The 27,697-nt window shown below is 44.8% G+C and overlaps 1 protein-coding gene across 3 annotated transcripts; it reads right to left on the bottom strand.

Moving 5' to 3' along the window:
• Positions 1–258: 258 nt before the first annotated feature.
• LOC135388226 (gamma-tubulin complex component 3-like) lies at positions 259–27,697 on the bottom strand. 3 transcript variants are annotated; one of them, XR_010421308.1, is made up of 25 exons: positions 27,433–27,697; positions 27,286–27,331; positions 27,162–27,220; positions 27,040–27,107; positions 26,622–26,708; positions 26,365–26,530; positions 26,174–26,298; positions 24,826–25,020; positions 24,642–24,759; positions 24,473–24,567; positions 24,201–24,272; positions 24,012–24,122; positions 20,162–20,267; positions 19,968–20,095; positions 19,826–19,890; positions 18,781–18,916; positions 16,643–16,711; positions 16,441–16,579; positions 14,931–15,019; positions 14,704–14,835; positions 14,485–14,613; positions 12,954–13,031; positions 7,551–7,705; positions 3,825–3,988; positions 259–439 (listed from the first exon to the last, which is right to left on the bottom strand). XR_010421308.1 is itself a non-coding variant. In XM_064617634.1 (24 exons), the coding sequence occupies exons 1-24, from the start codon at positions 27,506–27,508 to the stop codon at positions 349–351; spliced, it is 2,535 nt and encodes an 844-aa protein (XP_064473704.1). In that variant the 5' UTR covers positions 27,509–27,697; the 3' UTR covers positions 259–348. The 3 variants fall into 3 exon arrangements, 2 of the variants coding, with proteins under 2 accessions (XP_064473704.1, XP_064473706.1); XM_064617634.1 differs by lacking the exon at positions 3,825–3,988; XM_064617636.1 differs by lacking the exon at positions 3,825–3,988 and having other exon boundaries at positions 12,954–13,028.

Raw genomic sequence — 27,697 nt, 5'->3', positions numbered from 1 at the left:
ATACGCCCTTCAAGGGAATGCCCCAGCTACTGCTGCATTTGACGCAGGTTGGCGATGATACATAAAATAAAAATACATACCTCTGTTACAACGTAACTGCAAAAATGACCTACAGACAACAGTATGTGTTACTGATACATTGTAAACCGTACGTCGCTCTCAGACGACAAAACAAATATATATATATATACACACAACCGTAGCTACACGCCACTACAGATTAAATATGTCAGTGTTATTTCACAATCTCCACAGGAATATGTAATCAACATTGGCATTTTATAATGATTGGGAAGTGATCAACAATAACTATTCTGGAAGAGAGCCCCGTATTTGGAACATGCCATCTCATGACTTGAAAATTGGGGAACTGCAGTGAATAGATGAAAGCCGTCTGCCCAATATTCGATCCAGGACATCTTCTCCCTGACTGTCGGACCTGCGGGACAGATCAGCAGAAAAGAATTAGTAGGGGGAACTGGAACCTTATTCACATGCTGTGGCACGCTTACATAAAGGACAATAGGGCTGTGGAAATATTCTGAACTCCCAAACAGAGCACTGAACCAAAATCTTTATCAGCTAAGGTTCAGATGTAGGAAAGCTGGTTTTCGTTCCTGCTCTGCTCCAGGGAACATTTGCCATTTCAGTGATGGAACTGCCTCAGAGCCCACGGGCGCTGGCGCTGGCGCACAAAAAAGCTGCATTTGGCGCAGAATTTCACAGAATGGCGCACCTCCGCCATATGTATCCCACTGCGTCCCACCGCAATACGTCGTGTTTGCAATGCATACTCTCCACTTTATGGCGAATATCGGGGTTCAGGACATCTGGGAACAATTATCGGCACGTACGGTTGTCCTGAAAGCTCAATTTCTCGCGCTCTCCTTACGCGCCTACACTCTGCGAGCACGCGCGATGTTACGTAGTAGCGGAAAGCGTGGAGCGATCCATAGTACAGGCGCTGGCAACTCCGGAATCAGCGTCGTCAGTTATTCCCATCCACAATTAGTTAAAACGCGGTTGTTTAAAAACAACTCCCATGCAAACGAGCCAATATTCCATCGCAGGCACGTGGCATGCCCACATGTTCGGTAAATTTGTACAGCCATTCTCTTTGAAGTACAACAACGTAATATTCGGTTCAGCAGTGACATCCCGGCAGTTTAAGAATCTTCGTCGACTTGGCGGGCTCGGCCGAAACGACACGGCTTGACTCGGCTTTGCTGTCCAGAGGCATCACGAGAATAGACAGGGCGCAGGAGCATCGCTCGCGGTTTTTGTTTCGTTTTCATGCATCCAAACCGGGGCATCTTTGTTCGGCACAGCTGTGGCGCAGAATTAGGGAAAATTGCTTTTTCGGCGCAGGGTGGCGCAGGCAATCCCAAATGGCGCACTTTGGCGCAAATGGCGCAGCAGTTCCATCACTGCCATTTGCATCGGTTCATACCAATTTGTGAAGGCTTAAACCGTTTGATGTAATGTTCTGCCCCTCCTCCCTTTTAGCAGACTATCAGGAATGGCAAAAAAAAAAGAAACAAGAAAAAAGTTTCGTAAGAGCAGCGATCACTTCATTTTCAATTTCCGTCCTCAATTCTGGTTTCAGGCTCTGTGTGTGTCATGTACAAACAGTAGAAAGGAAGGCAGTATCAAACTTTTACATATTGAACCAGGCCAGGTGAAACACTGAACCAGGTGAACCTGTCATCACAACCGAGACTACGCGTTCAATCTCATGTTCTTGCGTTCTTACACACCTGCCAATAATCAAAATCCAAAGGGTGCTTTGCCTAATTCATTGTAATTTATAAAACATACCTAGCAGCGGGAAACGACTTCTGCGCATTGGTGATGCAGTGCCAAGGCATCCTCTTTTCAGCACATTGCACACGTTCAGAAACACTCGTCGGCTGAAGCAAAGTCTCGTAACGAAACAGTGGCTCTGGCTGGCATTGAAAATTTTGTTTTGAGGACTCATGCATCAACCATGCAGGCAACTATAGATAAATTTGTTTTAAATATCTCTCCATTTGTAGAGTGTTGAATTAATAAATGTACGCTATGTGCGTGGTTACTTATAATTAGGGAGTGAATGCCTCGAGTTGAATGCCTTTCTCAGATTCGGGGGGTAAAAATCTAATTCGGGGAGAAATCTAGCGATAATTGTGCCTTTTGGTGTTTGTTTTTCCTCTTGTCTATTGAGTCCTTTCCTAATCTCTCTCTCTTTTTTTTTGCGGCATCGTGACCGTCCAACGGTAACCACCGAAGGCATAGACGATGTTGACACAGATGGTGTGAATTGCTGGGAATGTAAGTGACCCATTCTCACATGTGTTACATATGGCATCCTTTGTTAGTCTTCAGTGGAAACATCGCTTGAGGATTTCATAGTGACTGGAATTCGGGGAGAGATCGGGTTTAACCCGAATTGGTCGGAGGTTAGTTCAGGTGGAATCGTGTTTAACCCGAAAAAGTCACTCCCTACTTATAATGAGGTTTGTAGAGGAAAATGTGTAGAGGAAACGCTTCGCATGTGCAGCTACGCACATAATAAACCGTAATTTTGCCTCGAAACACAAATTTCGATGAATTTTTCTGGCAATTCTATCAAAAACTTGTGGTCTGAATTATCCAGAATCTACTCTAGTTACAATGGTCAGGTTAAGGAGGACACATTAAAGAAACTTAGAAAGTCTCATTGTGACTGTTGGTAGGGGTTGGACCCATACCAAGACAAATACAAACAACTTGAATACTCACATGGGACATGCTTAAAAGCTTTGAGAAATTCCCTCTCTTCTTTTGACAGGCCAATAGATGCATTGCTTACACAACCCTCCCTCTTTATCGCAATCAAAACTGCTTCCCAGATTTTCCTGGCCTGCCTTCCTCAAAGCTTTTAAGCATGTCCCATGTGACACGTGTAATAAAGTCCTTGTTAGTGCGCTATTTGTCTGCATCTTCATCTGGTTTTAGTGCTTTTAATTTCATAATGTCAAAGAAACCATGCATTCGTAAAGGCTCTACACCAAAATAGTTCCCCAAAAGAGGCTGTGCAGTCCCATGCACCGATCGGGAGATACAATCGTGCAATACTTCGGCATAGTCATACTGCAGTACCCTGCATTTAATCTTTTACATACAATTTTGTTAACATGGTTACCGAGACACTGTGTACAGTCAACCCTCGATTTATGAACCTTCGATTTATGAACCTTCGATTTATGACCAGGAACACGAGGAACCAAACTTTTTTACATGCATTTTCCCCTCGTTTTATCAACCTCGATATCCGAATAATGAGTGGAATTTCTAGGAACCAACTAGTTGTTGCCCAGCGTTTTTGCCCTCAATTTATGAACGGATGGTTCCGAGGTCAACAGAAATGTTCAAATGGATTATTCTGTGGTCTTATGAATGATGCTGGAACGGATTAATCTTTCCAGGTATTGCACCCTTCGTTTTTAACCCCTCGAAATTCTAACAGCAAACGGGTTTTCTGGGGACGCATTAGGTACGACCACGCGTATAGCAGAAGGCCTGGTCGAAAGCAACATTACACAATATATTGAATTACAGACACAATCCCAACTCACAAATACTGTTTCGTCAGCCGATAGTACTGACCTAACGGAATGTTCGATTTATAAATCCCTCGATTTATGAACGATTTTTCCAGGAACGGAGGGTTGACTGTATGTACACCCTTGTTCACAATGTCCAAATGTATCTCTTGAATGGACGTGTGGCGATGGGAACCTGTTTCATTCACGCAGCTCTTTTTGGCAACCATGAAAAACTATCCTCTGAAATGACTGCCATACTTGTCGTTAGAGTAGAGAAGAATCAGCCAACCACGTGCATGCACAGTTTTATCGTTCCTCCAGCTGTGGCAGAGCCGTACGTGACGCGCCAATCACAGAGGAATTTGCAGGGAGAGAAGGGACGTGCTGGCCAATACAGTGCTTAGAGAACAGGCGGGAACATGCTGGGAGAGAGGAGAATCATCCACCTCGTCAGTCTCTGTCAGTATCTGCTTCAGCATTCCAATCAGGAGAGTTACAGCTACCTTGAGCAATATGTGTCATGCAAATTATTCAATATATTTGACCGGATGGCACACTAGCAGAAAAAGAAATATACCATATTTACTCTCATAATTAATGTGTAATTAACGGACCTCCAGTTTGAGCTCACAAACGCCGCTATTTTTCAAAGGTATTTCACATACCCTGACTTTGGAAGCACCACAGGCACTACCGCACAGCGATAAGCACTGTAGCGTAAAATGAGCAGCAGTTTTGCTTGCGTAATTAATGGACGTCCTCTACAGAGTCGCATTTTTGGTTAAATAAAATGTCTACATTATGCGAGTAAATATGATAACACGGGAAAGAAATCATGCAGGGTATTTCGTGCAGTGGTGTGCACAGAGAAGCGTGGAAGTGTCCGGCAATGCTGCTTCAAACTAAACGTATAAGACAAGATGACATAGCACTTAAAGGCATAGGTGGGGAAGTTACTTTTATTTTGTAGTGCACTATCGTTACTCACTACTTTTTCGAAAAGTAACGCATTACTGTTGCAGTAGTAGGTAACGCATTACTAACGCCATTACTTCTGATAAGTAATGCCGTTACTTTTGCATTACTTCACCAGTTGTCCTTATAATATGTACCATTTTTGGTTGAGTCACATAAGTGCATTCCGCAAATCAATACAAGCAAGGTTGGGCACAAACAAGGGTCACGCATGAACACAACTTACATGTACGATTTATTGCAACGCAGAAGTAGTTGATGTTCAAAATTGAGCTTCGCCCGTTGGGCTGAGAGGACTCCTAATGACCAGTGAGTGCCCCTTGTCAAGGTTGATAGAGACGGTGACCTTTTATCTCATACAGTACAAATCCAAACAGCCAATTCCTTGGTACTTTGTTACTTGTTCAGAGGGTAGAGGCTATTTTTCTGCTGCTTTTGCCCCATTTGTCCGAAAAATACCAGAGGGAGTGAAAAACAGAGGTGGTAAACAAAGGTGACACCTCAACCAGGGTAGGTCAACAACCCTTCTTTTGCGTTCTTCGTGGGTGTTGATGTGACCTTCTTGTCATTGTTGAAGATGAATAGAAAAAATCGGGGATTTTCCAGGATTCTGCAGGCACGGTCCTCGCTCAAGCTTTCCCGAACACGCAGTAACGCATAACGCCGTTACGCGTTAGTTGTTAAAAATGTAATGACGTTACGTTACTCATTACTTTTCTCCCAAATGTAATGTGTTCTATATTTCACTACTCGAATGTAACACATTACCGGTAACGCACTACTTTGTAACGCGTTACTCCCCACCTATGATTAAAGGTGTTATTGTTGCCGGAGAACCTCGTTAAAGCATACATACCTTATGGCAATGCGGAAAAAGAGAAAAAAGGCAGTTGTGCGCACTAGCAGAAAAATGGCGACTGTACACACACTTTCCTACTAAAAACGGAAAGACCAGAAAAAAATACTGCAAAATGAGGATAGATGCAAGCATTTATTTGCACGGAATGGTAGAACTCAAATTTTCGTTTACGGCAGAGTCGACCTTGAATCGACAAGAACAGTTTCAAACAGATCCAGGCCAGGATATGCAAAGCATGCTACAGTGCCACCACACATGACTAGCTGACACACTGTTCGCGAAGAATACCTGACCACAGTAGCCTGTTCGAGAAGGTGTTACCACCCCGAACCCCGAACTGGGAAACTGAGCAGAGTCACGCGGCAGTGATGGGCACACTAGCCCATCTAGAAATGTTGCCAGCGGCAGCACGGTGCTGCCAGCATGCATTTTGCGTGCATAGTATAGCTAGACCCCTAATTTTTTCAGGTTTTATGATTTTTGAAAATCGAGAACATAAATCGGGTTTTATTTCAAGAGCGTTAAAATATGGTAAAATTGGGATATACGGGTATATATCAGGTGGAGAATAAATGAAGCACATGTCTTGCATTTCAGACAAACATGGGATGCCAAGTGGCTGTGTTGTATGTGTTGTATGTACAGTGCATACTGTTCTCCTATCCCTGTATACGTATATATTGAAACTGCACTTCAGCATGCTCATTTTCCAGGGTCTTCGGATTTTAGCGTAAGTAATGATGGTGCAAATTGGAGGGTAGGATAAACAGGGTTCCACTGGGTTTAACCCTAAAACACAAACTCCAAATATAGCCATGCTCTTTGCTCAGAGAGGAAGGGTAAGGGTCTGCAGAGTGGTGTACGTCGCTGTACAAACTGTCGCCCGAAGGACCACTTCGAGCTTGTGCACGAAAAAAGTATGCATTAACCAACAGGGTACATGCTAGGATACCATGGCGTAAGTACGCATTAACTGCATTGGTTCTGATGGCTGCGGAGTTGGGGATTCAGTGTGATTCCTTTACAAGCGGAACTACCATTTAAGTGGGCACATATTGACGAGTTTCCACCGTATCAATAATGGCATTGCAGCAATGCACAGGTGAACAGCAGGAGCACAGTAGCCAAAACAGTGCAAAAATTATGTGGCCATGCAAACTACTATACAAGAGCTCTGTTCACCAAACGAATGATTGAAGCACATAAATTAACCTTGGCTATGAGCCTTGAGTGTTTACTCATGTTTGGCTTCCTGGTAATTATCTCCACCAAAATGCCAAATGATAGACCTGCTCTAATGTTCTGCAAGAGCATTCATGGTATCGGAGCATCAGAGCATGTTTATTCGCTTTGTGTACGGCACTGCTGGCACGAACAATTGTATAAGTGATTAAATTCGCAGGCTCAATAATTCGCGAATTTGTGAGTAGCCAGGATCAGACAATAATTCGCGGAACCCTAAATTTGCAGTACCACGACTTTCAACCCTCCACCAGGCATCTTAGGAAGTCGCGGGAAGAAGTTAATAAAAGGCATCTCAACTGGGAAGTAACCCATTCCATTTGTCTTCCTTTTGAGTCTTTCTGACTAAGGAAGCTGCGATTACGGGATCCTTACTCGTCTGGTACACACAGCAGGTACGATTGGCACATGATAGTGATTATGAAACTTTTACAAATGGTGATCTGCATGGCAGCATGCATTAAACCTATACAGGCTGTCTGGATGATGCCAGCTTACAAGGAACTTGAATCATGGGATGTGGACATCCGTGCAGGCTTCATGAAGGCCAGACTACTGTCTTCACTTGCAACAGTGAAGAGCTGAGCGTAACTGCAGCGTAATAGTGCAATAAACCACGTACATAAGTTACGTCAGCGTCTTGAGCCTTATTTCGTACAGATTTTGTTCTCGTATTTTTCTGTCATTGGTTTGAAAATTTTGCGGAACTTTAAATTAACTAAGAAAAGAGCACTCGTGAATTTCGCGAACAATTCTGTTACTCACAAAACTGAAGTGAAGTTGTGTACGTTGGAAATAGCGCATGAAAGCTCGATGTCGCTACTGCGTAATTTGGGGTGTAAAAGTATTGTGAAAACCTCAGAGTCTGCGATTAAACACCAGGGTGAGTGTATGAACACAGTTCTTACCGCATAGTCTGCTTCTTGTTCTGGAACGTCATTGATGTACGTAGTTGGCTGTTGTGCCCCTTATAGTACTCATTGAAGTCAAGGCGGAATCCAAGGCCTTGGAGGTTGCCATCGCTCTGATTTGCCAAGCTCAACAGGAAGTGTTCAACGAATCTCTAAAAATAACATTAGGCACAACATGCCACTGACGAAGTTGCATTCTGCTGCAATAACATTCCAATAAAGCAATAAGTAGCACCGCCAATACATTGTTTGGATTATGCTGCCGTAATGCCAGATGCAACACAGAATTAAACAGAAGTAGAATTATAGTTAAGTAGAAACCAGAAGTGAAAATTAAACAAAAGAACAGTGATAGTTGCAGGCCAGTCATTAAGCAAACCACAGTAGCACTTTTTGCCACAATCATCTTGAAAATCACTACAGCAATAATGTTGCATCTGCATATATGTGACAATGTAGACATACAACAACATGTATTTTGCATGTGCAAGTCTGTTCCAGCAACCACCCATTTCTAGGGCTGTGCGAATAGTGATTTTTTGGTTCGAATCAAATACAAATCGAATAGTAGTGAATCAAATAATGTCGAATACCACGCACAATTGCTGAATAGTAAGCAAAAAGTCTGCATTGAAACCAGGTGCTCAGATGCAGTTTGTGAGACTGACTACAAACTACCGTAATTTCACGCGCATAAGCCGCACCGCAGATAAGCCGCGGGCAATACGAGACGACTGATTTGTGCGACAAATGAGACCACAGAGAATTCCATAAACCCTGTGGTCCATACTCCGGGGTCGGCATAGGGTACAACAAAGGAGGTCAGCTCCAGAGTTCTACCCATATCGGATTGTGCCCTTGCTTGGCTTTTTCCATGGATTGATGGGTCAGTGGATTTCCAGTAGACGTGAATCACTGTCACCACTTTCCTTAAAGCTGCTTGGGGGAAGGCACCAGGAAGATCTACTCGAATGTGGACCCGTCTCTGTTACGCACTGTTCATGCATCGACAGGGCAGCGCTGTTCTAGAGACACTGGCGGCCCTTTCGTTAAAACTGACATAAGAGGAAAAAAAGGTAATCAGATAAGCCGCACCGGTGGATAAGCAGCAGAGCGCCCGTGAGACAAAAAAAATATAAAAAAATAGCTCATAAGCCGCGGCTAATACGCGTGAAATTACGGTACGTCCTGGCTACCTTTGCTACACCAAGAAACTCAAACTTGCCATCACTTGTAAGGGCAAAAGTTTGCACATCCCCCTAAATATATTTCCTTTAGGATGTGCTAGAACTGTCCCGAAAATTGTAATTCTGAACGGAATCTAGTACCCAGACATAACGTAGTCGACCGTTGCGACGAAATCCCTTTTTCTATGGTGTCATAGCTGGTCCAGCTAAAGCTTAAAATAATTAACCGAACTTAAACTTCCCTGATAACATTTTCTAAAATATTTCTCAAAAGTGGCAATTTTCACTGATCCCTCAAATCGCATTTTAAACCATGCCTGCAACCCGGCAGCACTGGCAGAAGTGTAAACTAGGCTTCGCCTGACACTCGGTAACATGAGGTGAAGCGAACTTGCAGGATATATTCAAATCTGCAGGTGTGTAAAGTAAGCTTCACTAACACTGAGAGGTATGAGGTGAAGCTACCTTGCGGAATTTCGAACATGGGTTCGGTGTGAATACGAATAGCGCGGTACTGTTATTCGGTAGACATATCAAATATTTTGAATATGCGCACAGCCCTACCCACATTTCCTTTGTTAATTAGCCTACAAACTCTCCCATAACTTGTGTTTGTACAAACCCCCAATATAAGCAAATCAACAACAATGAAAAGAAATTGCTACCAGTAACAATATGAATGAATGATCAGTGATAGGCTGAAGGGAAAAGAACCACATAACCATCTTATGGAACCTGATTTTGATGTCTGGAGCTTCAGTGATATACCTTAAAATTCATGAACTACTAGACTCAATATAATACATATATACTATGTGAGGGGGTGTTAAAAAAAGACCGAACTTTTGCTCTGAAGCTTTTGTTCGCTGTCCTGCATCAGTCTAAACACTGTCGCCCTCAAAGTGCTCCCCTGTGCTGCCCAATGCACCATTCCCAGTGTTTCTTCCACCGCCGGTATGCTTCGTGGAACGCACTTTCTGCTATGGTACGTAGATCCCTCGTGGCATTCTCTTGAATTTCCTGTATCGTCCAAAAGCGACGTCCTTTCAATGTTGTCTTTAGTTTGGGGAAGAGGAAAATGTCTGCTGGAGGCAAGTCAGGCGAATAGGGAGGGTGGGGTATGACGGATACGTTGTGTTTGGCCAAATATTTACGGACCAAGATTGATGACTGTGCCGGCGTGTTGTCGTGGTGCAATGTTTGTTCCTTCCACAGCAATGGCCTCTTTGTGTGCACAGCATCTCGCAGACATACTAAAACTTTTTTGTAAAGCTCCTTGGTAACCATTTGACCATGTTGTACAAATTCGTGATGAACAATGCCATTGCAGTCAAAGAAAGCAATCAACATCACCTTGACCTTCGTCTGCCTCCCCCGCGCTTTCTTCGGCCGAGTCCCTTTCCCCGTCCACTGCAATGACTGCACCTTAGCTTCAGCATTATAGCCACAGACCCGTGTCTCCCATTAAGATCAATTTAAGAAAGCTTTCGTCCGCATTCACATTGGCAAGCAGCTCCTGGTTGATTTCGACACGAGTCTTCTTTTGGTCATCGGTTAACAAGCGTGGGACAAATTTTGCACTGACCCGTCGCATTTGAAGCTTTTCTGACAAAACTTGACCCGACCTGACGCCCACTTCATCAGTGACCTCTCGCACTGTTAACCAGCAATTTTCTCCAAATCACTACATTAATTTTCTGCACACTTTCGTCATCTATTGAAGTGGAGTCCAGCCCCCTCGGATCTTCAGTGACAGACGTCCTGCCTTCCTGGAAGCGTTTAAACCAATCATGGCAGTAGCGTTCTGCTCATGCAGTCTTCTCTGTACGCTTGGCGAATCAAATGAAACGTCTCTGTGAAGTTCTTGCAGAGTTTGAAACAGAATTTCACACACACACACATGCTGCTCTTCAAGCTCTTTCATGCCTAAACAGTCAAAACGTGACGAAGGACTTTGGGGTGCGTGTAGTCCCTGACTGTAAATCGACAACAAACGGTCACAGTGCATTCAGATGAACAGCAGTCCGTTCCATAGGAACACCGGTAGCCGAGCGCCCTCTGCATTCCGGAGGACGTTTGAGAAGTTCGGTCTTTTTTTAAACACACCTCGTACTAACTAAACCACTCTACAGGGTGTTTATTCTTATTCGTTACAGAACTTTTAGTAAAAGACTAGCAGAGCAAAATAGATGCCATTTTTGCAGTTGAGTTCTACGGCCAGGCTGACATCCCCTCGAAGAACGTATGCAACTACAAGATGACTAATTACCTAAGACTCATTAAAGGGGCACTAAAGTGCAAAAATATCTCTTTGCGATATGAAAGATTCCGTCATCATGAGAACAATGCAAAGGAACGAGATTCACCCGCCGCGCCATTTGTAAAACGTGAATAAAGGTGCCAGTTTGGAGGTTCCTCTTTCCTTCCTCCGAATCTTCGCAAGGTACGTCGAGGGTACATCACCCCCCCAGCGCATCCAACTATCAAAGCAAACATATTGCGGGAACTGCCCACTCCCGCATTTAGTTGCCCAATCAACACGAGGCGAGGGAAGCCCCGGCTTGGCAGTGACGCGTATGGATGCACACATCGCCAGGGTGCATCTGCAGCAGCGGAAGCTTTCGATAATACCGCCACACAAGAAGGTAACAGGCACAGAATCAGGCAGCGTTTATGCTGGGCAACTTTTTTCAGCAACTACATGCCGTCAGTCGGCGGAAACCGGGGACCTCCAGCAACCAGAGTTGCTCGGCATCGTTCCCTGAGTGAAACCTTGAGAAGTTGTTCATGCACGCGCCATCCAGTGACGGGGTTCATGGGTTCAAATCCTGCAGGGTCAGCCGAGACACTTTATTTCTTGCTTTTTCTACTAACGCTAAGAAAAAAGACGCCATCGGTGTGTGGCGAAAGTAGCAGTTTATCCGAGCAGTCACCGCTTAGGGGCGGGCGCCTGTAAGGGCACTTTTCCTGCACAGAACGATGGGGCGCCAGTGAGGCGGCGGAGAGAAAGACCTGAGGAAAGAGACTGGGGAAAGATAAAGAGACAAAGCAAGATGGCGACATGACATGTAACGCGTGTGTGTGACGGTGTTCGCGGCTTATCTGTCTTTAAACAGTTTACAGGCGTTTATCCTATAATAATGTATCCCGGAGCTCAAATTCATCTGGTGAGCGTTGGATTCGAACCCATATTCTCTGAATGCTGTAAGGTTGCTTGTAGGTGGAGCTACATAGTTGCAGGTGCAAACGTGATCTCGAAGTGGCAGGTGGGACGTCTTGTCATTACGACGTATCCATTCAGCTTTTTGACGTGAAACTCCTCGTCACACGCCTCACAATTAGCGCGCATCACGAAATAGCGCACACTTTTTATTCTTCCTACGTTGCATCGCGAGTGTATTCGAAATAGTGTACTTGAGGACTGAATATACCTCCCTCCAGTAGCCTGAGACCCACAAACACCAACCTCTTCAATTAACTCTTTAATTAGGGGATTTCGAGCAAAAGCGGGAGATCAGAATGAGAGACCACCCTAGTTGAAAGCCATTCCACATTTTAAAAAACCTGAAACACGCACATGCATGAAGACATCAACCCCACCGAGTTTCGATATGCAAATGAGCCCAAACTGAAACCGCGGCAACCTGGATCGCAAGGGGTACAGCCCTCATTTCACGTCAGAGGGCCCCATGATTTGGAGCGATGGAGATGATTGCAGTAGGTGCCGACGTGCTGAAGGGCAAGATAAACGACTTTCCCGCATAGATAAGCCTCCGTCGGCAAAGGTGACGTGCGTCTCAAGTGCACTTTTTCAGTTTCCGCTCATCTGCATATCAAATTTTGGGGATGGATATCTTAATGCAAGTGCGTGTTTCAGGATTTTGTAAACGTGCAATGGCTTTCAACTAGGATGGTCTCTCATTCATCATCTCCTGCTTTTGCCCGAAATCCCCTACTTTATGTAAGTAACAAACTTAGTCATCTTGTAGTTGCATACTTTCTTCGAGGGGATGTCAGGCTGGCCGTAGAACTCAACTGCAAAAACTGTACCTGCTAGTTTTTTAAATAAAAATTCTGTAACAAATAAAAATAGACACCCTATATATATGTAAACACTGTTCATGCCTGATTTACTTCAATAAACTTGATTTTTGCAATTGAACAAACACAGCAAACACGCTTGAAAAGAACCCAGCTGAAGCATAACACTCACCTCAAATGTATCAGAAATTAGTGTCAGTGAAGATTGAGACTTCAAGATAGCCCTGACAAAGCTAGTTCTCGTGACCTTCTGAAATGGACAGATTCCACAGCTGATTTTAGACTGAAGTGCTAAAAATAGCAGAAAGCTTCCATAACAGCACTTAATAAAACCAGAGAGAAAAAGACCAACATTGTTTACCCATTTTGCTAAATAGCCAGTTTTACTACCTACTTTAAACCCAAAACAAGGTCTCTATCCATGCTTAGGTTCACTGGATTGAGAAGTATGCAGAAGTGAGAGCCCATGTTTTGTGTATGGCACCACCAGAGAGTGCATTTTCAGGGAAATGCCTTTTTCTTCGGGGGAACGTTGAGATACTGCATTACAATGCTCTAAGCATGAATGAGGTCGAAAGGGACATTTTAGATGCATATCGTTCTCACCTTTTTCATCAATAAGTGCAGATAGATGTCTAAACGGATATTTTTATCTCTTATTTTGGAAACCAAAATTAGAAAGAGCTGACCAGGCCCTACCTCCTCTCTCCGAAGCCGACTGACACGGTAGATGGAGGGGCTATGGCATGTTTTGTTAATGCGTCCCTGCTGTCCATGAAGCCAACAGTGGAGGACAAACTGGATCTTATCATCAAAAAAGCTTCTTACACATTTGCTGTGTCGCATCTTAGGCTATCCTATTCGAACATGACTTACATGTAAGTCATGTTGTCATGAACTTCACAGCATCACCACTTCAGTCATGAACTTCACACACAACATGACAGCCTGACATGCAGTGTGTGAAGTTCCAGAAATTGGGAAAGCATTATCCTAGCGGAAGCCAGATGCGATAAGCTATGCCTGTGTTCTCTCTTTCTACTACATATATAGACCCTGAAGTTTTCGGGTTTTATATTTTTCCAAATTCGGGGGATAGAAATCGGGTCAATAAATTGATATAGAAAATTCATGCAAATTCAGGCAGAAAAATTACCATCAGACTGAGTTTGGAGAGAAATCAGGCATTATTGTAGAATAAACGGTCACTTGTACCGTTTATCCAGAGTGCCAGAAGTAAGGGGCGGTCGCATATTTTGTGAGAAACTAGTATGTCGATGCCTTGAGGTGCCTAGCCTAGGTGCAGTTTTGCAGGTAGAAATCGGGTTTAACCCTAGATAGGTGAACCTCAATTCGGGGAAAAATCGGGTTTAAGCCTAAGGCATAAGGGTCTATACATATACTGGTGTGGGCAGGGCTTCCAACCTCCTTTCGTCGAACTGACATTGATTGCGTGACTCCACGACTCCAGTGAAGCGATCTGGTGCATCCTACTTGCAGAACGACATCACCAATGATTCCTTCACTGAAGTTATATCACAGTATTGTTAGTGCCTTTTTCTAGGAAATACGTGCCTCTTTGTGCCTTTTTAACTGCCTAACTAACATAGGCCAATTTTACATGACGGTTTAGAGGCAACCATGATTCGATTTCACTTTGCAGCCCCCCTTTTAAAGTTCATCCTGACACAAAGAGCACTCACAACAGCTGGATGTTTCTTCTCCTCGGCACGGGCATCGATCTCCTTGAGGGCACCGGAAAAGATTTCGTCTTGAACCTGCTTGAAGCGCAGCACTTGCTCGAAGATAGAACGCAACTCCGACAAGACGTCCTGCGCAACGATGATCCCACTCACTCACATTAATCGAAGCCCCGACAAAAAAAAAAACTATGAAGAAATTCACGAAAAGTTCCCACTAACCCGAGAGTCAGTGTCCAGTAGAGCTCGTGTCATGATGGTTGACAGGAATTCCTCGTGGGCTTTGATGATCTGGTCGAGGTCCTGAGCATGTTCCACTTTCGTTTGCAACTCTGCCCATGCACACTCGATCACCTGCACGGAGCGTTCATTGCAGCCACACATGCCCCACGGAGTAGAGGAAGGACTACTAGTCGTGCTTTGTATCCCAAATAAATAACATACTGTACCTCAAATACAATGTAGTACTGTACTTCCTGCATAAAATGCATCATTTCTGCAAGCATGAGGTGGCAGCGGTGCAGCACTGGGAGGCACTCTGAAAACAACCAACAGATCAGACGAGACAATATTTTTCTGGCGATTCCGTAACGGAACTGTGTGCTGTTATGTAAAGCGTAGCCGCTGAGAAGCTCTGGAGTATTTCCCAATGAGGCCTCAGCAGGAAGGTTCAGATCATGCACAAGACAGAGAGCCCCCATCTCGTCCGGCATCCATCCCTGCCAGGACCACAGCCAGCTAGCACAAACGTTGAGGAGACTCCTCATTTCGTACACATGCACTACTATCGTCAGCACTGCATGTGCACAGAGCATTGGCAAAACTACCGAGGAATTTCCTCAATGTTTGTGCAAGCAGGCCCATATATACGTGTATGTACGGCACGTCGGTCAGAGACCCTGCGATTCTCACGCGAGGACCTCTAAGGCTCGAACCGGATAATGTCGCATCAGCTCAGTATGGGCCATACCACCTAAACCTCTTAGCGGTGCAGCCGTGTTCAGCGAACAGATGCAAGGTCTTGACAGAAGTGTGGATGCCAAACGCTGAAGGGGAATTCTCGACTGTTCAGACCTTTTACTTGCTCATCACTGGCCTCTCCAGATTACCTGAGTAGTTCTGCATGTGTCTCGTCGGAAACGCACAAGTTTGCCGAACGCTAGCAGAATCGAATGACTCGTATAGTACAATTCTCAACTAAGAGTGGTGATCTACTAAAACAGCTAACTGAGATAAGTTATTGCAAAGTTTGTTAATTGATCATTAAAATAAACAACGACCATAGGTTAAATACGAGAGAATATACTGTCAACCTAGGCATTACATGCTCTGGTTAGCACAGCTAGCATACAACAGCTAGGTCCACCTATGGGCTATTTATATCCTAGTGCAGAAATTAAACACAACACACTGAATTCAAAGTCACATGATTCAGCCCAGCTTAGGGTACCAGAGACCTAGGTGATTTGGTTGTAGTGGTTGCTTTATGTAAACAGCCTCATACAGTCACCATCAGACTTAACCACAAGATGCGAGCAAGTAGCCTGCACAGACACCAGCACCAAAGGGTGTCGGCTGCTGGGTTTGGGACTAGGGCACATGCAGCACAGCTGGTGATCAGCACAAGTGCAAAGTAGAGACCTATTGTAGATGCAATAACCACCCAACCAAGTCACTGTCGTGAAGTGGAACATCATGTGGTCTCTCAACTCATCACTCATCATCCTCAACTCATCACTCAACTCATCAAGTGGTCTCTCAACTCAGTTATGGATCCATGTCTTGGACATAGCCTCAAACCCAGAGGCAAATGCTCTGTGGCGCAGGTGTCTCCACAGGTCATGTGCTAGCACATTACAGTTAAGTGCGACAATGGCCTTTGGTTTGGCAAGCTGTTTTTGAGTAAAACCTGCCTGAATCAGCAGGGTTTTGCTGTTTTTGAGTACTAATCTTCCATACCGGGTAAGCGATAACGAAGTAACTTCATGTGGACCGTCTGCTCTGTCCATGCTGCCGTGGCGACATACTCCATGTGCTTGGCTCGCCACAAGTGGTTGAACAGCCTCAGGTAAACTGACATGCAGTAAGGTGTGAATACCTAGAAAATATGTTGGCACTCTGTCACATATCGGTTTATCCAACACAACCTAATGAGACTCACCGTTCCTATCGGCCCATCGACGTGATAATACAGACTGAATGCGTCCCACCCTGTATCTCCGGGATTCACCTAAGACAACCGGATGATGTAGTGTTATTTCAGGACATGGTTTATGCTGATAGGGCCCTATGTTTTAGGGTAAAACCCGTTTTTACCCCCGGATTTGCATCGTCGTCACTTCGGGTAAACCCGAAAAAAGCCTGAACACGAACTGGGCGAAGTACAAATTCAGCCACCTCCGCATCACCACTATTGCTTCCAATCGAGATATCCCGAATCCCAAAATCCTGGCCAATTTTTTACGTCCCGGGATTCCTTCCGGAAAATCGCGGGATTTCGCGAGAGCAAATATAGTCCATCAGGTAAAGACTCACTCCTTCGTCAAGGAAATGGCACTTTTTATGGCTGCAGGTGGGAGAAGACCGCTGCCTACACGTGCGTGTAGATATTTGGTGACTGTCATTTCTCCTAGCACAGAAACTGAACGACCTTCAGCTCCACAGCAAGTATTTGCACAACAGTTGGCACCGAACTGGGGGACACCACCCTCGACGCTCTGTGCTTTCTCAGGTTGTATTTTAATCATTGTGCGATGTGATAAGCACGCAGCGACGGTGCTTGTAAACCGTTTAGTGTCTTGTTTCTTTCCATTCGTTTTTGTTGTTGTTGTTGCTGCTGCCCTGTGGAATGTTACATTCATTTTCAATTTCAAATTCACATTTCACGGAATGTTACACCGTTTGAGGAAATTATAAAGTAATATTTCCTGGTACTTCAAGTGCAGCAGGACTTGCCTTCTTTTCAATTATAACAGTGAAATGTAGATGAATAAAAATGGAGTGGAATTACTACACAAAAATGTAACCATTCCACCGCCACTGTTTTACCAATGTGAAAGGTAGAATTGAAAGAATTGAATGAAAAGGTAGAATTGACAAAACACACATGAACTGTGCACAACATGCTGGTATAGTCGCTTGAGGTAGATGGACTTGGAAGTAGAGCCCTGCGTGGCATGCGGGTCGTGGGTCTAGGTTTTGGTGTCATGCGAGTAGCGGGTCGGGTGCGGTCGACGAATTTTACCAAAACACCATTATAAAGAACTCCGAGTTGCTCAATTTCTTACGCGTTTGTACTGCAGTTGCTCAAAATGTGACGTAAGATGTCGCTGACAAGGGTGGAAGGGTGGAACAAACGCTCACACTGTTAGGGTGCAACAGCGCCTGTGTGTCCTCCTTTGTCCATGTCGCGTTTCGTATCATCATGCCTCAAGTCACAAACCAACACGCATTTGTACCTTGCGTTAATTCTGACAGAGAGATAATTCTGACCCACGCAGGACTATACTTGGAAGCACCGTCTGAACTCGTCACAATCCCGAAATCCCGTCCCGGGATCCGAGGATTGACAGCAAAAAATCCAGAAATCCCAGGACTGCAAAAATGGCTCGGGACTGACAACCCTAATCACCACCAGCAATGGGGCACAGTATCGTCCCTGGTGATGAGACTCTCCATTGATAATCTCTCATTAAAGTTGTTGTTCAGTCACCAATACCGGTACTAGAGGACACTACGTTCTGCATCTCATGTTCATGTAAAACGTGAGAGGCACTCCTTTATTTATTCCCCACCCGAAAATCTGCTTTCCCACCAGATATTGCCCAATTTTACCCTGTTTCGTGACCACTGAAATAACACCCGATTTTTAATTCCAGAGTTTCAAAAACTTCAGGCCTGAAACACAAGGCCCTATTTATGCACAGGGCCTTACGATGTTAGGTTTTATGTTCTTCGAAAATCCAGGAGCAAAAGTTTCATTTCAGCCCTGACACAGGATAAAATGAGGCGATATCGCATGAAAAAAAAAGGGAAGTGCTTTTCGCATTTTAGATGACGCAAGATGTCAAGCGAATGCGCACTGCTTAAGCTTAGCGTTCTCTAGTGTTGGCTCGTATTGGCACCTGAATCAGCACTTTGGGAATGTTCCTCCGCCTTTTTTATGGGGTGGGTTTGGGTTTTACCTGAAGTGATGACGATGAAAATCGGGGCAGGACGGGGGAGTGAAAACTGGTTTTGCTGCATGTAACCTTAAAACACGAGGCTCTACACAAGGTTTATTGAGTGCATTTGACTGACCTCTAACAGCTTTGCATCGAGCCGCTGCAGAATGTCCTGGTCAATGAACTGGGCATTTGTGGCCCGGACAGCTTCCGACAGCAGTTCTGTCAACGTATGTTGGTGCAGTGACTCAACTGGTTGGCTCAAATGAGGGCTGCAAGCATGCATCAGGATAAGGCATCAATTTTTCTGGAGTAACTTTTGAACGTGGGGAATAGTTAGCCAATAAACTGAGCGCAGACGATGCTGCCTTGCAACAATTCCCCGTCAGAGGTTCGATACTCTCGGAGGACAGACTACTTTCTGGTGCTGCTGCTGATTCAAGGTTTATCAAAAAGGGTTAAAAATCGGGCTGTTCGGTTTTCTGGAATCATTATTACAACTTAAAGCGTTAAAACCCCAGTGCCGTGGGTGCATCAGTGCATATGTTTGTCTGTCTTTTTAGCACCCCGGCACTGGGGTTTTAACGCTTTTAATCATGATTCAAGGTTTAATGGTGCAGCCGCAACTACGAGCATAATCTCCTTCTGAACCTTGCATACCGCATAACATAGCAGTTCGACAACCGCAGAACAGACACAGATGATGATGATTTGCTGCTTATTGCTGCAGGGACAACTGGTGCCATGATGAATTTATTCGGTTCAATGTGACATAGGTTCAAGAAAATAGTGTAAGAAATGCAGCCTTTCACGGCATCACACTATGCAAAATCAGGATGCGGGACGTTCATCCTCCCCAACCCCCCCCCCCCCCAAAAAAAAAAGAAAAAGAAAGAAGGCAGCACACGCCTAACTATTTGGTGGAAGACGTGACTTTGCAAACTGTCAGCAGCAGATAGCAGCTTTTCTGGCCAGCAAGACTGAAAGTTCTTTTGTGCAACAGGATTGTACACTTCACACGTACTTCTTTGTACAAATAGTATGCTTCCCGGGTCTAGCAATCCTAGTTTCTACCATGGTAATATTTTAATTTTTTTCAATATTTTCAAGCCCTTCCATGCTTATTTATGAACAAAAAAAAACAAATTGCCACAGGGGTCGAATTAGACGTGCACCCTTACTTGAGCACATCCATGAGGTGTCGAACAAAGTCTCCCTGCCCAAGAAGGAAGAACTGACGGAACGCCTAAGAAGAAATAAGACAAGGCTTCAAGAAAGTTGCATTGTATGAGGGTATCCAAGTATGGGGCCAACATCAATCACCTGCAAATGTTCCTTGAACTTAAACTGGGAATTCAGCACAGAGAGCACCCTACGGCTACGCTCACGATATATCTTGTCCAGGAACTCGTCAAATGCCTCGTCAGTGTCTTGGTCAAACAGAAGCTGTACTGCAAGTGCACAGGCATGCACACGGTGAGTTAAACAATAACTCAGAATATGGTGGCACCACATACCAGAAGAGGCACCTAAAGTGCTGGCTATGCTACCTTCCATGCGTGCTGCCGTGCTGTCTCCGCAGACATGCAGAAGGAAGTTCACTGCCTTCCCAGTGCAAAGGATCTAAAATTAATAGAACAGTGAAGTCCCGCTGATCCGTAATTAGGCTTCCGACTTTTCGGATTTATTCGACAGGCTCCAATAAACTCCCTCAGATGTTTTTTTTTTTTTTCTTTCAGAAAACCGGGTTTATCCGATAAACTGCGATGTTTCCAAGGCCCACAAGGTGGCCCTACGGCTTTTCCCCTACTTTCAAAAGGTCCAAACTACTACTCAAACTGATCCAAAACCCCCAAAATTGGGTCTGAAGTCGTAGCCTCCTTCAGGCGCACTGGATACATGAATGGCCCAAAAGGAGGATAGTGCACACACTTGTCCCATCTATTCTATGCACCCTTGAACCACTCGAACTACTACTATGCAGCTCGACTCTACTTGAACCCGGGCACTGGGCTAGTTTGGCACGGAACAGTTCTGTGTTCGTCACAGCTGCTACTCATTTTGAGCCTGGGCACCATTCACAATTTGTGCAAATACGTTTGTTTGTACTCCAATAGCTCTGGGTAGTAAAACATGTGTGCGCTATATAGTGTGGTCTCAGTCACTCTTGCACTTCTTGTCGGCACCAAAATACTCCGAAATTGGCGCCGTCCATGTTCCAGACTCCTTATTTCTCCGAGAAGCTCTGAATTACAGAAAAGTTCAAAACTCCGATAAGCAGCCTCCAAATTTTCCAGGTGAATTGCTGAACATCCAGGTGTGAATTACTGGGATTTTTTTTTTCCAGTGCCATTCTAATTCACTTACATCCACCCCATTTATCGATTTATTTCGAGATTTATCCAAACCCCACCCTAAATCGGGAACGGACCCCTAAAATTTTGTGAGGTTGCGCAATATCTTGTCAAAAGCATGTAAATACAGTAGACCCTCATTATAACGAAGTCATTGGGACCAGAAAAAAATTTTGATGTAAGCGGTATTTCGATAAAAGCGGGAGCACCATAAATACGGTGTAATTTGACCAAAATTGCGTGGGAGCACGTTAGAACAAGTCATTTTAAGATGACAATGAGAAAAGCAGTCTTACAAACCTTTATTGAGGCGAGAAAAAGCTCATAATCTTATATTGCCGGGCGGTATTGCTGCACAGCAACAGCGCGTCTTCCAGTTTCTTGAGGCACTGCAGGGTGTAGGCACCTCCACCGCATTCGACTTTGTTGCACAAAAGACTAGGTATATTATGTGTTACCGCCGTCGATATAATTTCCCGTGTTCCGTCCTCCAAATCTTCGTTTTGACTTTTCGCATCCGACACAATGTTGACGACTCCCTCATCCGTGGTGGCACCAACAACGGGCACGTCCGCACCCCGAAGCGCGACAGAATCTAATACCCTGGTCCATGGGTTCTAGGGTGAACGTCGTGTTCGAACTCCAAAGTGATAGCAGTCGTATGTTCAATTTTGCCGTGACCAGTGCAATTGTCAACGACAAACAGGACATTGCGCTGTGCAGCAGCAAACTTGCGATCCAAAAGTCGCACGTAGTCTTCAAAAATAGCTGCTGTCATCCGTGGACCCTTGTTGCTTCTATAGATGCAATCCTTCAGCATAGTAGCGTTTCGAAAGCAGCGCAGCTTCTCTACCCTGCCTACTATCAGCAAGGGGAGCTTATCTTCCCCTGTGACATTTGCCTTGGCGATGGCCGCAGATGGTGCAGATTTGAACCGTTCACCCGAGGGGTGGGCACGTGCGCGACCACTCTCCTTCACGCTGCCCGTCGTCAGCGTTCTCGAGCGTTCTGGAGGGAAACAGCGAGAAGCGCATGTTGCCGTCTAGCGTGACTTAAGTCGTGGGATGTTGCTGGCCGTGAGACTCTGTATCAAGGCGCTCCTGAGTCTTGCGTTTTCGTACCATGCGGAGTTGGCTCGCGGTAAACTTAGAATAAAGTGGTTCAAAACACATGCATTTCGATCAGGACCTGGTGAAACTTCGCAATAAGCGATAATTCGTAAAGCGCGATTTCGTTTTAACGAGGGGCTACTGTACATCCCCTTGCTGAGCCCAAGCCCCCTTTCTCCCAAGGACCAAATTCTGGGTAAACTATTGCCCGCATTGGGGCGTCATCTACATAATACGTAAAAGGAAAATTAGCCAAGGCAGGACACAAGCACGTTTGCGGCCTGCCTTGGTCGATTTTCGTTGTTTATGTTGTATACGCAAGATGTCACTCTGCCTCGCTTCTGAATGAGTAAGCTAGAAAGGCATTTTCTATCTGCAAACTGCAAAACTGTGCCGGCAACAGCTAGTATACCCGCACCCGTGCTCACTTCTTTCTACTGTTTCAGAAACGTACCAGGGGACCATGTGCTTTGCATTTGGTGGCGTGTGCATAGTAACATCACCTTTTGTGGAAGCCTTCTGCTCCTTTTTTTTTACTCCTCTTTGCCCTGAGAATAGTCAACGCTGTGGACAGAGGGGGCTGATGGTTCCAGAAAAGTGAAAGAGGTGTTTCATGTTTACAGGGTGCAAAAAGCTGATGCGTGAACACTGGCTTTTCTTTGAAAAGCATTTGAGGCTTGCAGGCCTGGGCCAAGAAACAGCTGAACGCGATGCCGGCAACTCTACCATTTACAACATTCTGCGTGAGGGGTGGCTTTACAGTGGACTGTTGTGGTCATAAGTGAAATGTGTGCAAAATATCTGTGTCTTTAGGACTCAGAGAAACACATTTTACTTTAACGAAAGGTTAGAGAGGTAGCAAGCGAGCTGGTGGTATAGATCCATAACTTAAAAATCCAAGACTAAGGGACAAAAAAACGACAAACACAGACAAGGTCTCTCTCTTGGTTAGGTTTGGGTTGTCTGTGTTTGTCATTTTTTTTGTTCCCTAGTCTCGGGTTTTTAGGTTATGGACATTTTACTTTGACATGAAAAGTCGAAATGCTGTTGTCATGCTAATGGAAAGCGCGAGGGCTTACAGGACGCATTAAGTTAGCTTATCCCAAGATTCACTCTCCGGAACGGATGGATCTGGGTAAGTGGGACATGACTAGGGCCAGGAAATTTAGGCATTCAATACGACTGAAATAGGCAGGCACTTAGGGCCGCAAAACCATCAAAATACGCAATAAAATGCAAAAATAAGCACGTTAATATGTTAAGCTTTTTGCCTATGTTAGTGTTTCAGAAAGCTCCATCCAGAAAAAAACATGACACATTTGAAGGCTACGGTACAGTACAAGCTTTGACTTACGGTACATGAATGCTTAGGCAGCCTGGAACCGAGCTATATTGAATAATATAATTCTCCGACCTCTATGATCTTGAAAGGCCAAGAAATCTTTCCATCAAATATACGTGAACCCTTCTAACAAACCAAGGTACTGAAGAAAACCAAACGCAAAAAAGAAAAGAACAAAGAACACAAGGCACAAATATGCAGAAAAAAAAAAGCAAAATGTAGCATTCATCATGAGCCTGAAAGGCACCCTCGCACTTTCACTCCTAAAAAAGGCATCTAAAAATCCTAAAAAGAAGGCCACAATTCAATAGGGTCAGTAAAAAGGCAGGCAGCCCTGCAAATGTCGCATTTAGACGTTTATAGGCATTCATAGCCAAATGCCTAAAATTCTGGGCCCTAGACATAACTGTACTACGTACATATTACATAATTTACAGAGAGCAAAAATGATACCACAACACAAATGGTATCCGTAGAAGCCATGACGAAACACTAAACAACCGTGAGTTCATAGTTTCTTCTACACATAAACCACACCTGTGTCTACAGTCGCAGCGCTTACCTTTCTTGCCTGCGACTCCGCCAAGAAGGATGGTACCATATTCTTGCGGAGGTAGTACTTGTCATGCCACAAGCTCTCTGGTTTGACCGGAGCATTCGAAGCTATGAAGAACTGATAGTACCGAAGTTACAAAGTCGTGCGTGCCATAAATAATGAGCATTGTTTACAAAACTGCAAGTCATGGCTCACCTCGTGGTAGACATCCTCCAGCTCTCCAGTGTGTATCCACCGACAGAGCATGGTCTGCCAAGGCTTCACAACCTGGACCAATGAGGGAAACCTCAGGTCACCGAGTTCAATTAACCCTTTGAAGGGTCACAAAAGAGATTGATAGATACAAAATGTTTGCATGAGAATGAAAAAAGAAAGAAAGAAGCAACATGACAAGACCAGCTGCAACGAGCGCTGTGTCAACTGTTCCATCTATGGCGTATATCAGTAAGCGGGAACACAATACTAACCGCAATCAGCAGTCGCTTCACGAGGGCCACAACTTCACGACCTCCGTGATGCAGGAATGCGTGGACTTTTGAAGCCAGCATTCCCCCCTTCAACTCTGAAATTTCACAAAATCAGATTTTGTACCCCTCGCAGCAAACCCCAGATATCAACGATATTCTGAAGCCCCACCGGCACACGCAGCAACCAGAGCAGCCAAGACCCTCATCTTCTTCATCGGTTCCATGGCCCAAAGACGCAGCCGGAGAAGAGTCAACTTACTGCCACCGTCTTCAAAGTTGTCGCGATGCTGCACATGAAGAGGGGGGGGGCCCTTCAGCTTTAGCCGAGCCTCTCTGAAGCCGCGATCGTTTACCTGGGAATCCAGGACGGCTACGAATCTGTAGTATTCAGAGAGCTCCGTACGGATGGCGGCGACGAAGCTCTCTGGCATGAGGCCGCTCTTACAGCCGCCCGACTTGCTCTCGCAGAAAGCGTTCACCTTACGGTACAAACACCCCAGCTCTACGAGCCTGAGTACGAGCGTCTGGGTTGGCTGGGGCAATGATACCTGCAGAGGCAAATGTATGTACCTCGTTTTGCCACACACGGATCTGAAGATAATTCACACAAAATTGGAGATCAGCAAGCAATTCCTTATGGCTAGTCTGCCCTATTTCAATTCTAAACGCAGTAAGCATTTATGTAAGATATTCAGAGCCTGAAGTTTTCGGGAATTTTTTTCTAATTTAGGGCGGTAAAAATTGGGTAAATAAACATGTGCACTAAATTCATGCGAATTCGGGTGAAAAAACTCTCAGTACGCTAAATTCAAAGGGAAGTCTAGCTCAGTTACTCAAACTAACCGTACTGGTTTGGTACAAATGGTGATGTAACTACATTTCCTGCCAAACAAGTACGGTAGTACATTCCTACAGACATCCAAGCGAGGGCAATTTGCTGGGTAAAAATCGGGTTTCACCTTAAAGAGGCAACCTTCAATTCGGTGTGCAAATTCTGGAATAATCGGGTAAAACCCTAAAACTTCGGGCCCTAAAGATAATGTTTATAAAGTTTAATGCAGATTTCAGTTTACCATATTGATGCAGTGATGTACTGCGATTTCGTGTGAGTGCAGATAATCTTTCTAAACCCAACTCACTTATGCTATAATAGCTGTTTCATTTTCGATTTCTTCTCTTTCGTTTATGAATCTTGTGTGTCTCTACCACAGACTTTTTTTTCCCCGTGTTGGTGTGTTTGCCTGAACTTCACCTCACTCAATGTGATAAACAAATTAGTTATTTAAGAGAGTCTTTGCTGTCAGTTGCAGCTTTGAGACGGAACGTCTCAAAGCTGCAACTGCAGCAAAAGATGTTAGAGATGTTAGAAACATGCATTGCATGCATTACATGCAGAAGATGCATTGTTGCAGAGATGTTAGAAACCACATGCTTGAAAGACGGGGCTCTTAGCCATGTTCACAGGAAGCCTGAGGCATGCACACAGGATATGAATGCAATGAGTACTGCGAGAGCTAAACAAAAGCCAGGTACCACAACACCACAAAAATGATGACAGATGAGAACATCAGGTGGTTCTTCGACAACTTTTTGAAAAACTGTTCAGTGTGACAGGTTGAGAACTTGTAAAATATGTCCGTAGCCTCCAAACCAGTGTGCAATGTCAGACCGCCCCTTCCCTTAATGTCATAAAACGCTTACTTTGGGATTAAATACGAAGCATTCTTTCACTTCGTCGAAGTGGAGGATTTTTCCACCGATCCCTTGAAATGCGTAGAGCACTTCCGTGATCAACTCATCTCCGGAAACGGGCATTGTACCTTCAACTGCAATTGAGTATCAAAAGAGTCAAGAGAATGTTGTTTGAGGTTCACAAACAGTTTGTGGCAGACCTTGGGTACTGAGTCCCAGAAACTGATTAGATGACTTCGTTGAGGGCCTGCTCTTATGTGACAGGGATTCAAGAGAGCCAGAGGTCCTGTCGCCTGTCTCGTCGACAGCATGCTGATGCCGCTGCCTCCTTTCGACCTGGCTACCTAACCGTGGAAGACCAAACCCCTGGAAAACATTAAACGTAACACATAAGTGTGCCACAAACAGACAAAGCTGTATTGTTTGATAATAGAGCCGTATGGCGGTCACTACTCACAGGTGCTGTCAACTTTGACTGTGCTTCGGAAAGGTGATACAGAAAGCTCAAAACAGACGATGGGTTTTTCAGAACGCCTTGCACGTGCTGCAAACACAATTGGAACTATGCTTCGATTACCTGGAGTAAAGTTTGTTGCACTCCATCCATGACGAAAGCAGAATGTAGGCTCTAAGTTAAGCCTAAACTGTGCCTAAAGACCAGTCACTTGGAGATCCCTGGCCTGTAGACCCAATAACGTAGCCTCCCCAAGTATCCTATAGACGTCTTCACATCAGGTAGCATGAACTGAGATTGTGTGATGGTATGACAAAGTTAACAAGCCACAAAACTTGTTCATGGGATGCTTTTTTTACAAGATCAGGTTATGAGAAAAACACAACATCTGAAGAGAGCAACTTAAAACAATCTATCTTACAGGTGCATGAAGCTTGCGCAGTAAGTCAGAAAATTTCACCGCTTCAGCTTCCTTGTGTGCCTGAATGACTGTAAATCGAACGTTACCTTAAACGTAAATCTTAACAATCGCATGCTACTTACAGGACCTGACTATCAACTCGCTTATCGGAAGTGTCTCTTTTTCCACAGCAGTAGTAGCGCTGCAACGATAGCAAACTTGCAAATTTGTCACGTCAAAGACAGGGAGAGCTGGAAAATGTCTTACGTTGCAATGGAATGCAAGGCTATGTCGTATGCTTCACTCACGGCACCTTTAAAGCAGGAAAGAAAGAAACGAGAACTTTGAGCTGTTTGTTAACATTCTTGTACGAACATCACAGGATACGACACCGTCTCCACGATGTTCTCTTACCTGGTGGTAGCCCAGTTATGTGGCAACAAAGCTTATGCAAAAGCAAAGCTGAGTTACCGGCGTCAGTGAAGCTCATTTTGGGCGTCAAAACCCTTGAACCAGTTGATACGCAAGTAGAAATACCGATCGCCTACATTTTGAGCGCCCGCCACGATTCGCGCCACAAACCTAGCTATTCAGGTTCAGGACCACTCCAACAACGCTACGTACAAGCGCAAATTCTTTTGTATCATTGCACGGCGCGCGGCTGCCACCATGCGCCGCT

This window comes from Ornithodoros turicata, chromosome 3 (genome assembly GCF_037126465.1).
Source record: "Ornithodoros turicata isolate Travis chromosome 3, ASM3712646v1, whole genome shotgun sequence".
NCBI lineage: Eukaryota > Metazoa > Arthropoda > Arachnida > Ixodida > Argasidae > Ornithodoros > Ornithodoros turicata.
The sequence above is the reverse complement of the archived record's forward strand: the minus strand, read 5'-3'. Positions and strand labels throughout refer to the sequence as shown.